At 41.0% G+C, this 16,239-nt stretch overlaps 1 protein-coding gene across 1 annotated transcript in view; it reads right to left on the bottom strand.

The window, feature by feature from the left end:
* Nucleotides 1-16,239, bottom strand: part of trip4 (thyroid hormone receptor interactor 4) — a 37,019-nt gene that overhangs the window by 6,389 nt on the left and 14,391 nt on the right. The window contains exon 12 of the mRNA XM_066701729.1: nt 14,185-14,287. Within this exon, the coding sequence (XP_066557826.1) occupies nt 14,185-14,287 (103 nt within the window). The remainder of the gene's footprint in view (nt 1-14,184; nt 14,288-16,239) is intronic.

Below are 16,239 nucleotides of genomic sequence, written 5' to 3'. Positions count from 1 at the left end.
TGACATCATATCCAATGTAACAGGCAGTAAATAGATCACTGAATGAGACTGGTCTCACACACACAAGAACATTAGAGAAGTTAATGAGAGGAGGCTGTTGGTCCAGTCTCTCTCATCTGTTTGCCAGAAGCTTACAAATTGAATGAATCCATCAAGACCTGTCTTAATTGCCACCAGTGGGTGAGTCAGCATCCACAACTTCACTAAGCATTCTGTTCCACATAACCACAAGCCTTTGGTGTTTGGAAGAGCCTCCTCTTCCGCAGTTCTGTGTTTAAATCCCATCAATAGTACAGGTCTGGGATGAATGTTGATTGCTTTTAGAATTTCTGAAACCTCATTACATCTTGCCAGTCCTCTTTTTTTGTGGGCTAAAAGGATTCACCTCTTTCATTGGTATTAATTGGTTTTATCCTTGCCTATGGGCTTGCAGGAGGAGACAAACCGCAAGAGAAAGATTAAATGAGAAGAATACACTTGTGTACTGCTCTCCTGTGCCTCACATCCCATAATATACTTTGACATTAACCAATTCCACCTGCCACATAGTGTTTGTGTCCGGCTCATATCTACGGACGCTCAGTGCAGGATTTGTCTAGAGATGGGCTGTAAGCGAGTTAACACCATGCTGTCTGTCCCAGGCTGGGATATCCATACTGCGTGGAACCTTTATTCCCAGGCACTCGGCTTGATGTTAATGATATGAACAGCAGAGGAATCCTTCAGGTTTTCTTAAATAAACCCCATCAGAGTTCCCTCTGTGATGCAATTAATCAGTCCTGTACTAAAACTGCTTAGCAAAACATTATGGAGCTTTAAAAAAAAGAAAAAATCCCTTTAGAGCAGGTAGACAAATTTACAGAATGGTAGTGCTGTGTAGATTGCTGACATTTCAAATAAGCGATGCACAGGTCATTAACGAATAACCTCTGTGTCTAACACGCACAGTCAGACAGAAATACTATCAGCAAAGCAAATGCTTTACATGTGTTCAGCAATCTGAATTATTTCTGTTGTTCTTTATTGATTTGAAAACCACCTTTAAAAAGAAAAGTGATTAAATAGAATCCAAGTTGTTTAATCATTTTCAAATGTTAGTTACATGAAGATGCACAAACTTGATCTATGTTCAATAACCTTATATTGTTACACACAAATCAAGCAGTCAGTCTTTTATTTTCCACAGACTAAGTGCAAACATGTATCTATGTTATCAGATATTTTTACATTAGCTTGTTTTTTCCATAGTGTTTTTGCAAAGCAATAAAGCTTTTAAAATCAAATTATTAGGGTTATTTTATGGACTCTGAAGGTAGATTCAATTCTCTGGTGAAATGAAAGGTTTACCCTTAACTCTCCCAAAACAATCCAATTGAGTTTTCCTATTCAGGTCACAGAGAATATGTAATACATTGGTCTGTTGGTGTGTGAGGTCCCAAGCTTCACTTTGTTGTATTCAGTAATATCATCAACATCCATTGCCACAAACGCCGACCTTGCTTTGCCCGTTAACAACGGAGCCAAGCGTAACGCCCACTCTGCACTTGGCCAATTAGAAGGTGTAGCCACCCTCTCAAACATTGAGAGGTAATGTTCAGTGTCCTCAGGCTCAGCAAACAGCATAATTTTGGGCCCTTTCCACTCTGACCTGACTGTAGACATGGGCATAAAAAACACCGTACCCATGGGAGATGATGGACTTCCCCCAGCTTCCCGCTGCTGATTGAGGTCCTCTTGCAGCAACCCGAACTGGCATTGTAGAGCCTTCCGGCAATGTTCCTGACGATACTGCTCCTTTTCCAACTTTTCATCTTTGCTTTGCTGCACCTTCATGAACTGGTACAGTAGATCAAACGGGTCCTCTGTGCTATCCGTGCATGGTGCCTCACTGCCTAGTGCCCCCTCTAGGTTCTCAGAGTGAGCAGCACCCTCATTGTCACCCTCCTCAATATCTCTCTATGCCGTTTGGACTTAGGCGGCATTCTACTGCTGTCTCTGTTCTCTATTGTATCTACACCTACAGGCCACTGGTAGATCCCACCGATGCCACCATTTGTGATCCCAGGTGATGGGGAATGGACTTGCCACTAAATATAATAACTGTCCAAACCTGTTTGCTCAGGTATTGTAGAAAGCAGCCATGAAGGATGTAAAAATGGAGGCAACAGAGATGGTAACATTCGAATAGAAAAAAGTATTTTACTTTAACTTTAGAGTCCAGAAAAGTAAATCCAAGAAAACATTCTTGAACCAAAAAGATTCCATAAATTCACAGAAAAGAAAAAAACTAAGATGAAAAAACAACAAAACAAACTAAACCAGCATTACTGGAAAAACTCTGAATCACAGTAAAAACTGCATTGGGCACAACACAAAAGGCACCACTAATTGCTAGTGACCCTTCCTCTTAACCAGCAGAAAGAGAAGACCCCATCTTGTCTGTATGTAAAGCATTTATACTCATTCCCCCAGAAATGGAAGAGTCCCACCCTATTACAGAGGTAGGGAAAAGAAAAACAGAACAAACAAACATTCCCTTTGTACAACATCTATGTACAGAATAATCAACAATGATTAACATTTCTGTCAGTCTAACTGGATAATAATAATTATTTTTGTCATTTAGCCGACGCTCTTATCCAGGGTGACTTACATTTGTACCCATTTATACAGCTGGGCATTTTACTGGAGCAATCTAAGTGAAGTACCTTGCTCAAGGGTACAACAGCACTGTCATGAGTCCAGAGCCCTAACCACTACTCCACAGTGGTGCCTTACATGTAGATTAGATTACATGTAAAGTCCAAGTAATTATGTAGAGTATGCATCTCCTGGCACATCGCTATTTCCCCCCCTTTTTATCTGACAATATGCTTAAGCGCATTTAAAACAGAGGAGATTATGCTGCACTTGCCTACAGGAGAACTAATTCCTCACCAGTAGAAACTCATATAGTACTGCCTCCGTGTAGAACTAAAGAAAATACACAGAGAGAGATGGATAAAGCACAAAACTGTTTACATCCGACTGTCCTCATAACACACACACACACACACATATATTAACGGCGTAATTGTATTTTTGGGTTTCAGTTTTAAACACAGGATGATGGCTCAAGCCTGTTCATCACATGGTGTGATCGAATTGTGGCTCAGGGGGGTAGCGGTTAAAAGCAATCTGCTACAGAGACTGTAGATGAGCTTCCCCTGCTCCTATATGATGTAATGCAGACACACCAAGAGAGAGAGAGAAACACACCCACAACACAAAATAGTGCTGACAAAATGTGTGGTCTGGTCAGCTATTTAGGTTATTTTTCATCTTTTATTTTTACTCATCCTTTTTCAATAGGAAGCTTTGAAAAGGAATTGTCATTAGAGACGGAGCACCAAGCAGCCCTTCTCTGCGAGCAGCAGGAAAATAAATTGAAGTTGATCTAGTGCACTGCATTACGAGGAGCAAGGATTTGCATATTTGTGCAGCAGGAGAAGGAGAAATGTGTCAGGGCTGACAGCTAGCTGAATATTTGAAACCGGGGCTGACAGAGCTGCAGGCGTTTTAACATGCATGGACTGATGACAGGTTTAAGGTCATGAGATGCGATCCTTCATGCATTTCTGCCGATGGTTGCTCAGCACGGTTTAACGGTCAGCTGCGGATGGCTGACATGCATTGCTGCCTGTGGGGATGAGCCAGGATGAGACCTCCCTGCTGCAGAGGCATACACAGCCATCTGTTGTGTGTGTGTGAGTGCGAGTGTGTGCGCTACTGGGGGTTTGGGGGTTACTGGAATATCACATGCATACAATTATTTTAACTGTTTTCTCAAATCAGCCAAGCAGGCTGAAGATGCATGCCAGTGCTTCCACAGCCTTCCCAATCCACTTCCCCTGTAATGATGAGCACCTCAGTGAGAACAATTAGTCCCTTGCTGTGACTGCCCCATTCTAACAGCAAGCACAGCTTAGCAGGACTTGTAGGGACTTGTCAGCGGCTACCATTGCAGATCCTTCTAAATCCCTGAAAAACTCTGCCATTATGCTGCCACTCCGCACTGTCCCTAAAGGGAGCAATCTTTATGAGTCATTATTTCTGTCAGGGGGATGTATCAGTCAACCTGAACCGATCCACTGCCTGCCAGGAGGTGCTCGGCTGAAACTTTTTTTCCCCTTCAACACACTCGCTTTGTTCCATTGCGGCCCGAGTTTTAGTTGTTTATTCTCTCTGCAGTGCTGTTTTAAATATTTTATGAGGAAGGGAATGAGCTCTGATGGGCCGAAAAGGTCTGTTCTCTCTCTCTGCTCTCCTTGTTCTTAATATGGGCGGGGAGTAATTGCAAGGTGCTGTAATTTTTTGCTCCCAAGTCAGTTTTAATTAGGGTACCTTTTAGAAAACAATGGCTTGAAAAAAGATTTAAAAAAACAGCACGCAACCAGGAAACCTTGATCTTGTTCTAGAAACTGAAGAGCCATGGCATTACATCCTCCAGCACAGAGGTGCTACTATAAGGCAGCCTGAGAGTCAGGAGGGAGGAAGCGGTTAATAATCTGTTAAGAAACCTCCTTCACATGCCAGAGGGAGACTGACATTGATCCACGAGTTCAGATCCATCCGTCTCCCTGACAAAGGTAACCGGATTGTTAATAAAAATGGAAATTGAAACGCGCACCCCCCCCCTTCCTAAGAGGGACTGCCCACAGGCTGGCCCAGCTCAGAAGCTGCTGGAGCCACTGACATTTACTAACAGGCAAGCTGTGGGCACAGGCATGTAACGGCTAAATCCAGATCCCGCTGTCAATTTCCACGCGGTGAGAAAAACAACCGGATGGATAACAACGATGTGGGGGGGGGGGTGTTGTGCTGATAAATGAAATGCTGCCATATTATAGATTAAAACACTTCAGAGAGCTAACAATTCACTTCTGTGCCGCAGCAGAGGGCTTGTGTTAGAAATCCTGCAACAGGGTGCTCTCTCAGATGGATGCTTAACAGCTCCAGTAAAGTGCAGAGAGAGTAGCTGATAATATCTGTGCTTCAGAACAATAAAACAAAGAATCAAAAGCCTTACTCAAATGCAAGTACCAAAATCCAGCAAGACACCAACAGTTGAATCAGAGTACCCAAAAAAATGAAATAGAGGAATTCTGTTACATTATTCAGTCAGCGACATGCAATACGAGGCATGATGAATAAACACGGTTATTACCCATTTATATAATAGATTTGTATGCATTACAAAATAAATGGCTTTGACATACGAATCCACTTTGCTTACGTAATATCCTCTGGTTCTATTACCACTTTGCAAAGTGAGAACACTGGAGGTAAGCAGATTGACAACTTATATCAATCATTTCTGAAAGTAGCTCAATATTTAATCAATTAGTCCATTCTGGCATCCATCTACCAATGCTAAGCAACAAAGGAGACTACCAATAGGCCATCAAGTAAAATAGATTTTCATTCCTAATGCTCTGAAGTTTTAGGTCAGCGGCACATTTTTACAGATAGCCGTGTCGCTGAGGACTGGAGCTTTCAGCCAACAGACCCAATGAATTGTTCAACCCTTCTCTGTGCAAAGAAAATGACCATCAAGCCCCCTAAAAATATCCACACCATTTAGACCTGTACACTATTTTCCCCTTTCACTGCTCAATTAATTCAACCCAGCCTGTCACCTCATGTCTTTCCTGATCAAAGCTTGTCATCTGGCCCACTCAAAAATTCCTAACCATGAAGATGGGAGTTCCCTGGCAGACTGATGTTAATCACACTGCCTATCGCCAGGCCGGCCAACAGGAGGCTATGCTGATGGGTAATGTATAGCCTCCCGGCTAGATCTGACAAAACCCAATAAGGAGACGGGAATTAAACTGCACTGTTCGTAATGATATGATGTGTGTATGTTTGATTGGGTGGGCGGCTCTGAAGCAGATGTAACCTGTGTAGTTTCCACCAGAGCAGGTTTTCCAATGGAATGTGTATACAGTGACGTGATGCAGAAACATTTATTAAAAAATACTCAAGCCATATAGTCACACTGGACTGCTAAAAACTACTCATAAAAAATATACAGTTTACAGAAGTATAGCAGCTATACTCTGCCGTCTTCAAAGAACCTTGAAATCCTTTCTGAGCAAAAGCAAAGGAATTTGAGTGGGATTACTTCAATGTACTGGTGTGTGTTTTGGAAGAAAAAAACAACGGTAAGTGACAAAACAATACGTAAGATAATACAATGCTTTTAGTATAAAACAGATTCGTTACACCACCTTCCTAAAACGGCAGAACCACAGATAGTAGACGGCTCATGTGTTTCTCAAGGTTTTGCCCAGTATGCGTTTAAACAACATTAAGTTTGAAATAGCATGGGAGCTAGTGGAACAATGGAGCTAGTGTCTCTAGCCAACTCCAGATACCTCCCTTCCTCATTTCCCATATCAGGAGCGGGTACAGTCACATTCAGTGCCAAACTGGGTTTCCAGTGCCTGCTGAGGGTCCCTCTGCACAGAAAATAAGAAAAGCAGAGGCGCACTTTGTTGCATTGATAACCTATTCAACATATTTCTGCATATATAAACCAACTCATTAAACAAAGAAATACATTCCATTAAACTGAGAACATGTACTACTTTTAATCCTTTAAATAGCTGAAATGCTATTTTCTACGTTTCTAGATCTTTCTGCTACTGTACACTGTTGCCAGGATCCTTCTTTTACTACTGATTTACATCACAAATTCAGCAACTGTAAACAAATTTATGAAAAATCAAAAGCAAATATCTTGAATATAATTAGCACCTTCTGTTCTGAATGGAAGGAAGTGAAGACAAATTAAACCGAATGGAGGATTTGTTAAATCCTCAATTGCTTAATTCTATGTTCTGAAGTAATAAGCAAAACGACAACAAAACAAATAAAAAAGCATCGGTGTTAGTATAGCACAATTTCATAATAACAGCTTTGACTAACTGAGAAATAAACACTGCGAACATCGATTCTGCACGTTATCAAAAAACAAAAATGTTTCCTGTGGCATACCAAATACCTCACTGCTGATCCCATCCAAACAAACACAGTTCTTTTGAAACAAGTGTGAGCCATTCTCTGTACTATTTGGAATAACAATGAATGAACCTCATTAGAAACTGGTAATATCAGTCAGAGGCAGGTGGGGGGGGGGGGACACACACACATGAGAATCAAAACCACTTTAGCTTCAGGATTTTGAAAAGCCTTGGCAAGAGGGGAGATCTTTTTTTTTTTTTTCCTCTTTCAAACATTAACAACTAAAAACAAACAAGATTAATCACATCCCAGGCAAGGCACAGAGTTATCATTATTATTTTTTCTCTACGTGTGAACATACACTCACTCTGCACTGACAGTTCCACACCATCAGGCCCACGGCGACAGCACTATCAGAACCCAAGTCAATTATCTGCAGATTGATCTACATACATCTCCACCTGTACTTCCATCTGTATCGCCATCTGAATGGCTAAACGACCTGCAAATGGGTTTACCCGTGGCCGTTCCCTGGGTGTTAAGTATTGCTGCAGGAGCTAAAGGAACATTTAAGGCTCCTTGAGCTCAGAGAAAGCAGCTGCCCTGGAAGAGATGGCGGAGGCTTTTACAGCCAACAGCTATCATCTCTTTTCCCTTTCACCCTCCTACCGAACTGTTAAATGTGTCAATAGATCAAGGCAAACAGCTGCAGGCAGGGCAAGATGGAGACGTCACTGCTGGGCCCTAATCAGATGCTGTCATTCTCCACACAACTTCCACGTCAGCCCCACAGCCATTAGTGCCCCCAGCTACCTGGGAGGGAGCTCTGAGGGCGGCCTGTGGATTATCCTCCTGCCATCAAGGCCTGATCCTGAGGTAATCTAGTTATAGGTGGTGCCTTTAGTATAAACACATTCATTAGAAGACACGCCTAGATTCAGAAAAAGCTAAACTTTTCGGTTTATTTTTTCTTCCCTCTCTCACGGAATGGCCCAGGTTGTGAATGTTTAAATTCTGATACAGCCAACCAACATAAATCCTTTAAACAGACACATAAACCAGCAAAACCTGCAAAACACTTTATTTGAGAATCCTCCAATTTGAAAACACAGTCATAATTACCTTTTTGTTTCATTGTAGGAAAGTATTTTCGGAAATAGTTTAACAATTATAACTAGCTGGATACACAACTGTACAGTTTAATACATGTGATATTCCATGTCTAATGATAAATATTGTATGATTACAAAGCATGGAAGAAAGGACTTCTTACAAGACCCACGATATTTTAAACAGGGCCTTATGAAATCTGTAAAAGGCAGAACTGCCAATAATAATAGTGTGATTGTTTGGCTTAATTGGAGCTGCCTTGAGAGACCATTTGTTTCTGATGTGTTGGAAGGGAAATCCCAGAGCTATCTCACCTGTCAGACAAGCCTAATGCCCTGATGCTTGTTTCAGCACTGCTGGTGACACCACACAGTAATGGTGTCTGACTGAGCCCAAAGACAATACGTGAGTGAGAAAAACCCTCTGCCCTCTGCCACACCGAATGGGTGACGTCTCCCCAGCAACAGGGTCTGGGATCGCGTGCTTAAGAGTCTCACTTCTTCTGGTGAATTTACATCATAAAGAAGAACACAAAAGTCAGATGGGTTATTCAGCTTGGTATGCCAAGATCATTACTTAATTTGGTACATGAGAATTGAATGTGAGGCATTCAGCATACTGATGGACCATATGTTGCAGCCTCTTCTCATTGTCATGCTTAGATATAAAAAGAAAATGTGGATCAAACGTAAAGTCTATTTCAGATTTAGGGCAGTTTATTGTAAGACAGTATTAGGCATTATTACAGGAGCTACGCGTTTAAGCATTTGCCTGCTTTGGAACTGAATTTTAGGAATTCACAAAATAGTTTGTTGATTTTAAATGTTTCAAATAATTGAAGTCCTTTCTAACACACACAAATATTTTTTGGCATACCGCAGTGGGTGTCTGTTGTAGTTTATTTGTGGAATTTAATTTGCCTTGTTAAGAGTTTCAGCAGAAGTATAAGGAGGAATCCAATTATTGTTGCAAAAGCCCATGGGTGTGGAATGAAGAGGAGAAGCTTGTGTAACACAGAACAGGTTCCCCGTGACATAACCTCTCATCACACTGTGAGAAGCATCTCCCACAAGCCATTGTTTCCTGGAAGAGTTCATTAACAAGGCGAACGACGACCCCAGCAGTGCTAACACTGGGGAATCACACAGAACAGAAGGATTACGCACAAGTAAAAAATGCAATAACAGGAAAGTGCAGAGGATATCAACTCTTCCTTTTAAATTTCCAGTAAATTATCATTCCCAAGTGGCACACCCTGTAGAACTGAAATACAGTGTGAAATGCAAGGTGAACCGCATGTCCTGGACCTTGCTGCTAAGAGTGCTGATTGCTGCTAAGTGCACATTACTGTCGGTAATGGACTTGGAGTGACTGAGGGGGAAAGCAGTGAGCAGACACTCTACTCCGGGAGGCCAGGCGAGCATCAACATAATTGAACTCTGACTCCTTGAGTTCACCAATGGGCTTTGGTCTCTGATTGGGCCTGACAGGGGAAAGGAGAGATCTTATGACAGCAGGATTAGAAGCAATTCAGGGATATTCAGGTTCCCTTGCTGTTCCAAATGCTGGGAGAAATCGAAAAGATGACCTTCCACAAATCAGGTACACAGTAAACTAACATATAATACATTTTTAGGCTGAAATAATTAAAAAACAATTTAAGTAATTGTATTGAGAAGACCATTGTGTGTACACGTTTTATTACTAAATATCCAAATATAGCAGGCTGATTTCTTAAACATTTGCTTACGTTTAACTTGTTATAATAAAATACATGCGATTGCCATTGTGAAAAAGCAAGAAAGCACCACGTTCAAAAGTTCATTCCCTTGGAGAAAATACAAATCTTACATCCAGATAATTATATTATACTGTATCTTCATGACATAGAAGACCATTTGTGTTGCTTGCTTGTACATCACCATGAAATTGTTCATTTCATTGGACACTACAAGAATAATACCCTGAGCATTTTCAGATAATTCTAACAGTAGGGTCAGACATAGACTTCTTTTTGCACCAGATGTTGTCCTTGAATAGTCATCAGAGGTATTGTTTGTTTTTTCTTTCCTCTCTTCTTCATATATTTATTTCTGGTTTTAATTTAAATGTACCGGATGTTTTATACCAGGCTAGGTATGTGTGTAATACATACATCCATGTGTGCTTGCAGCTGTTTCTAAGAGGGATTTAGCCATGAATGTGTCTGACTTGTCACTGTCCTGGATATACACCCCATAAACAAGTTTAAATTCCCAGAACTACGGAGGAAAAAAAAAAAAAAAAAAAACTCTTACATGTACTGCATTACCCCTTCATTTGAGTCCCAACCCTTTCATCTGGGATTCTCCCGTAAGACTCTGTCTCAGGAAATTAGGATCAAATTAGGATAAAAAAGCGCATTACCCTGCCAGCTATTCCTCAGATGGCCAGAATTTTGTGAAGAAACAGCTTTATAAACAGCTTTGGCTCGGCTTCTCCCCTCAGCCTAGAGGCCCTTGGAGCCGGAGCTCACGAGAGGAGCTGGTGACCTCTGTGACCAGTGTGGCCAAGGGACTAATGTATGACCTCCTAGAGGAAAAGGCAGGGGGACTCCTGCGCTGTGTTCATCACGAAACGACACTGCACAGCACAACTGACTGCCGCTGAGTCATGGCTGTCACATCACAACAATAGTTGGGCAACAATCTGACAAAGTGACAGGAGCCCAGTTGAGTTTTTTACAGTTTTATTTCTTAGCATGTCAGATTTGTCAAAACAATCTCTTCCTACTTCTGCATTCTCTTTACACACCTGATTTTGTCCGGCAATATTTGTTACTACTGTTCAAAAGTTTTCCAGCTAATACTTGACCTATTTTGATATTTGACTTGCTTGATTTGAAAAATGCTGTGCTGCTTATTTCTAGATCTCAGTTAGAGCAACTGTTAACCACCTGAAAGTGCAAACACACGGAGCTGAAGGTATTTGGAGGTGCAACATATTTTCTTGTGTATTTTTTTTTGGTTGCTACATGCATCACAATGCTGACGATCACCACAAATTCATCTCCTTCACCAGTATTAATATTCACTATGAAATTAAAATGGAAAGGAAATAAAAAAGCTTCAAAATATCAACTTTGTTCAGTGATCAAACAAGAAGTCAATCTCAGAGGCTGGCTAGTTTGTTTTCTACATGCTCCATGTACGTGAAGATTATAATTTTTTTTTTTACCAACGAGAGTAGAGAGTAGAAAACACACGCAAAAAGAGTCATATTGAACCCAGTGCGCTCCAGAGCAGTTCTTTGCTTGGTTGACTAATGTACGATTCCACATTAACAGCTCTGCTGGCTCCATGCTCCCCATTAGTTGAGCAACAGATCTGTAATAAACAAGCCCTGTCGTTCCTGAGCTCTTCCCTGCGTTTACTGTGCAAAAAAACTAAACAAATCTCCTCCTGCAGCTGGGTTCAATGGACCTGAAACACCATTTCTGTTCAGGAGCCTCCAGAGCATAAAATTCCCTTCTACATTCAGAGTTTGCAAACAGTCTTGGAAAATGTATGAATATTAAATGGAGTCTATGAATAAATAAACTATTTTTTTTTGTTCTGTTTTTTTCCAAGAGAAGAAAGAGACGCAAGAGAACAGTACAGAAAAAAACAGATGCTAGTTAATTGGGTTTCATTGTCCCTACCGGTAGCTTGAACAAACCCCTGCACAGTTACAGCCCAGATATACAAATACACGCAGATGAACACTAGCCTATACGACAGTTCGTGGCCATGCTTATTTCCGAGTGTCTGATAGTTTTAGAAACATATTTGTGTTTGAGAATGGTGAAGTTTAACACTAGTAGGTACTCTCCTTACAATTTCCCATTCTCTTTTCTTTCTTAATTGGATAAACTTTTGGACCACGTCTGCGTTTCATATAAAAAAACACATATGTAAAGCCCCTAGATACAAAATTGTTCAGGTCAGCTATCTGCAGGACTGAAACAAATTGTGTTGTGTAATGTATGACCCTGCTGCACATGCCTTCACTGAGAACAGGATGTCTATGGAGGCCAGGTTTCTGTATCGGCTTAGAGAACTACAGAAAACACATCCAATACAACACTTTCATTTAACTGTCCAAACCTGCCTCAAAGGTATGCAATATATGACACTGTAGCATCCTATGAGATAAGTGCAATGCTTTTTAACAATACAGCAGTATGTTATTTATTCCAAGCTGGAGAAAAACTAAATGTCCTCAAAACCCTACAGACCCAAGCATGGAATATCGAGATTAGGAGTTTTTGTCAGCTTTGAACAGCATAGGTGACCTTCACCATTCAGCCACAAGATATAAAAGAATAGAGAGGATCTGAGGGCCAATCAGGCTACAGTGTGTGCCTGGCTCAATGGGTTTTCATTAATTGCCAAGTGTGAGTTTAATTACAATATTACAGTTCTGGCCCAATGCAATTCCAAATGTCACAGATTTCACAGATAGAGGGCATGTTAATGATCGGTCTCAATCAGCACCTGAATGCATGTCATTTCCATGTTAAATGTTACCACGCTCCAGTCTCTCTGTTTTTGCCTAAAGTTTGAGGACTGTAAAGTACAAAGGTTGCCTCGGTTTAATGTGCTGTACAAGGAAAAACAAACACTCACGGTGCACAGCTTAGACAAAGAAAAAAACCAAAAACCTTGCAATTAAACAAACCAGTGTCAGACAGACTCAAGATTGAAAAACCTTGAGGGCAATGGTTATAAAACTCGAGCACAAACACCCACTGTAGGGGCCAAAATAGGCCTCCCTCCCCTATTACCCTTTCAATGACACAGGGAGGCTTTTTTTACACCATGGCCTCCAGGAAATCACACTGAGTCATTGGAGTGGCTCGGCTGGTAAAAGCCAGTGTCTGTTATGCAGGATTAGTCCTCCAAGGGAATGCTGGCGGATGTCCAGGTTATATGAGTTGCCCACTGTGGCCTGACCTCCTCATCGCTCTGGGAGGAAACCTGTGGTGACTTGGGAACTGGTTGGGGAGGAGGCAAATGGGGATCTTCAAATGGCTCCAATTCAGCGCTTTCTCCCTCTCAGTCCTGGAGACACTTTAAGAGACCCAATTTTTATACCCAGCCTGCGCATAATCATTTATTTTAAAAGCTTCTCTGCTTTAAACTGCATTCAAATAACTCGCACTCCCTGGGAACTGAAACGGACTGTGTGAATTATTTATTGCGCACTGCCAGTCTACCTTTTTATTTTTGCCCACATAGGCTTTGAGAACTCAGAGGAAGCTCAATTGTAGGGCTGTACATGAATGCCCAGGAGCAGAACAACACTGCTCAGGTTGACATGTGCCTGTGTACTGGAGTCACACAGAGAAGAGAGGAGATCAGTTTGGCATTCCCTGTGCCCAGGTGGACGTGTGTCTCTTACGACACCACAGACACAAACTGCAGGGGCAAGTCTTGATTGAGAATGACAACATCAATCACTTATCTGGATGTAAGAGATGCATCAATCAATGTATTATTATTTATTATTAATTATTTATGTCTTGAGGTCCAATAAATAAATAAAATAAGGGAACTGCTATTTCAGTTCTTTAATACAGCTTCACATACAGACTAAACTGGTTTGGTCACAATATCTTCTAGTGAAGCCATGAACATTCGTTTTAACTTTCAAAGCTCAATAGACCCTCACCACAAAAGCTTTGTATCGGTGTTGCTTAATGAGTTCATGATAAGTAGAAATTAAGAGGAAGAGAATGACTGATGTAAAAGCAGCCCATAATCTAAACTTGTGCCTCTGAGACAAAGAGGTTACCGCAGAGTTAAGCAGCGGCTACCGAGATCTAATAAAAATAACAGACAGAAGCTAAGGAGTATCAGTGTCCTGAAAGAGCGGCTCCACAAAGCACACCAATCAAAGGTGACTGAATGTCGACACCAAAGCTCCCCAAGGGTCCAGACAATAAAAGCTCGCCTTCACACGCAGCTGTGTGTGCAAAACAATCCCTGTGACGGCCCAGCTGAGCCGAGGCCGCTTTCATCACAACATGGAGGAGGAAGGACTTACAGATCTTGTGCTTCCCTTTCATGGGGAACTTCACCAGCAGTTCTTGAGGGTTGGAGCAGATGAAGACAAATGGAGATCCAGACTCCTCACAGGTCTTTGGGTGCTGCAAGGAAAAAGGGAGAAGGGAGCTGACAGAGTGGCATTTTCAATCTCAAGAAATGCAAGGATCTGAGAGGGAGAAGGTGGGAGGGAATTAAACCAAGTCCAGACAAAACCAAAACTCAACAATAGTCTTGTTCTTACTAATATCATAAGACAGAGCTTGGGACCTGGACTTGCTGTCATTGTGGGAGACAGAACTGCAATTAATCTTCTCAGACTAAATCTCACCATAATTGGACACATTTATGACTGCTGACAAGAGTGTGTTGTGTGTGTATGTGTGTGTATGTGTGTGTGTGTGTGTGGTGGGGGGGGGTGAACAGAAAAAAACTATTGTAAAATGACACACAGACATTCTGTACATCCAGGTATAATCCTAAAAAAATATTTAATCCACAAATACCGACCTTTGTATCAGTCACTGGATTTAAACAGAAGTCAATTCCTATGCACGTCTCATGTAGCTAGAGTTTCGCAAGTGTATATATTCACCAACACAGTTTATATTCTTTTTCCTGTGCAGAAATGCATGACCCGATACAGGATACAACATCTCAGGGGAGCAAAGCAGATCATCTGTACTCTGTTACTTCAGTTATTACTCATTGAGTGAAGTAATCCATGTGGTTTGGCCTTGTTCTCTCTGGAAATTATAACATTTACCGTTATTTTTGTTTTATAATAATAGATTCTGACCGCCAGGCAAGTGCACAGGAGGCGGAAATGAACATCAAAGTTGTTTAAGAGAAATATATAATAGAGCAAAAGATAAAAGAGACAAAATCTAAAAATGAGGTTAAAGATTTTACTCAATACCATGTCAATGGACTTTTCAGCATCACTGACCTATTTACCCTTTACACTTCATGAAAACCTGCTTTGTAGAGCACTTGAGCCAAGGAAGCTGCTCTTAATGCTAGTGTGAGGCAGCAACACAAATAATACTTAAAACCAGAACCACACTGGAGAATCAGGCAGACCTCATATAATAGGATATTAGAGAAGAATAGGACTGAACACCTTGGATTATATAACCTAGTACTCAGTACACAGCTTAAATCAAACTTTTATTGGATCAAATAGACCAAAAATATTATCAGGAGACTAATAATTCAATTACATTAATTTAAAACATTGAATTAAGAAGCTGGTTGAGAAATCTGTAAGAAAGTGAAATTATCAGGATTTAATTCCACATTTTTGAGGTGTCCTTGGTTAAAGGCAAGTAATCTCTTAAGTAGGTGTATATGTGAGTAGCGCACTGCTCTCTCAGTCCAGTCACACATGGTATTAACTCAGGACTGCTGTTTTAGGGGCTGAACTGATGAGATCGACCCTTCAATTGTACGTGTTCATCTATCCCCTGAATCACAGCCTGCTTCAGCTCATCTGAAACACTGCAGTTTGCCAGATCTTTGATCCTCCATTAACTAATGAACTTCTGAAGCCGCTGCACTGCACCCCTCCAACCCAATCCCATGTAATTGCTTCCATACTACGTTAATCAACACAGTATGTAATTTCATCTGGTTCAACCTTCAGTCAGCATTACTGCCCATTTACATTTTGAAACACAGAAAGGATGAGGTAATACCATATTAACACAGATTCCTACATGGATATGATTAGAAACCTGCCTTTGAACAAACATAACACATTCAAATAATGTATTGATGAACAAAAACAAATTAATAAATGTTTTCCTGTTAGTATGAACTCAAAATAAGTTTCATGAAAATGATAAAAATGATGCAAGGGCACTCATGATATAATTTCAGTAGGAGGTCCACACATGGGCAGCAACAATCCAGATGGAAGGAAGAGTGAGTACAAATTCAAGCTGCAGCTTACTGCATTTCAATCAGTGTGGACACATGACACGATAAAGCTCCCTGAATTCAAATATACAAAAGACCCTGATGAGAAGGTCATCGTCAAAGTGTATTATTTTCT

The sequence above is a fragment of the Amia ocellicauda genome, chromosome 4, assembly GCF_036373705.1.
Source record: "Amia ocellicauda isolate fAmiCal2 chromosome 4, fAmiCal2.hap1, whole genome shotgun sequence".
In the NCBI taxonomy this organism is placed as follows: Eukaryota; Metazoa; Chordata; class Actinopteri; order Amiiformes; family Amiidae; genus Amia; species Amia ocellicauda.
Note: the sequence above shows the minus strand (reverse complement) of the source record. Positions and strands in the feature narration are given on the sequence as shown.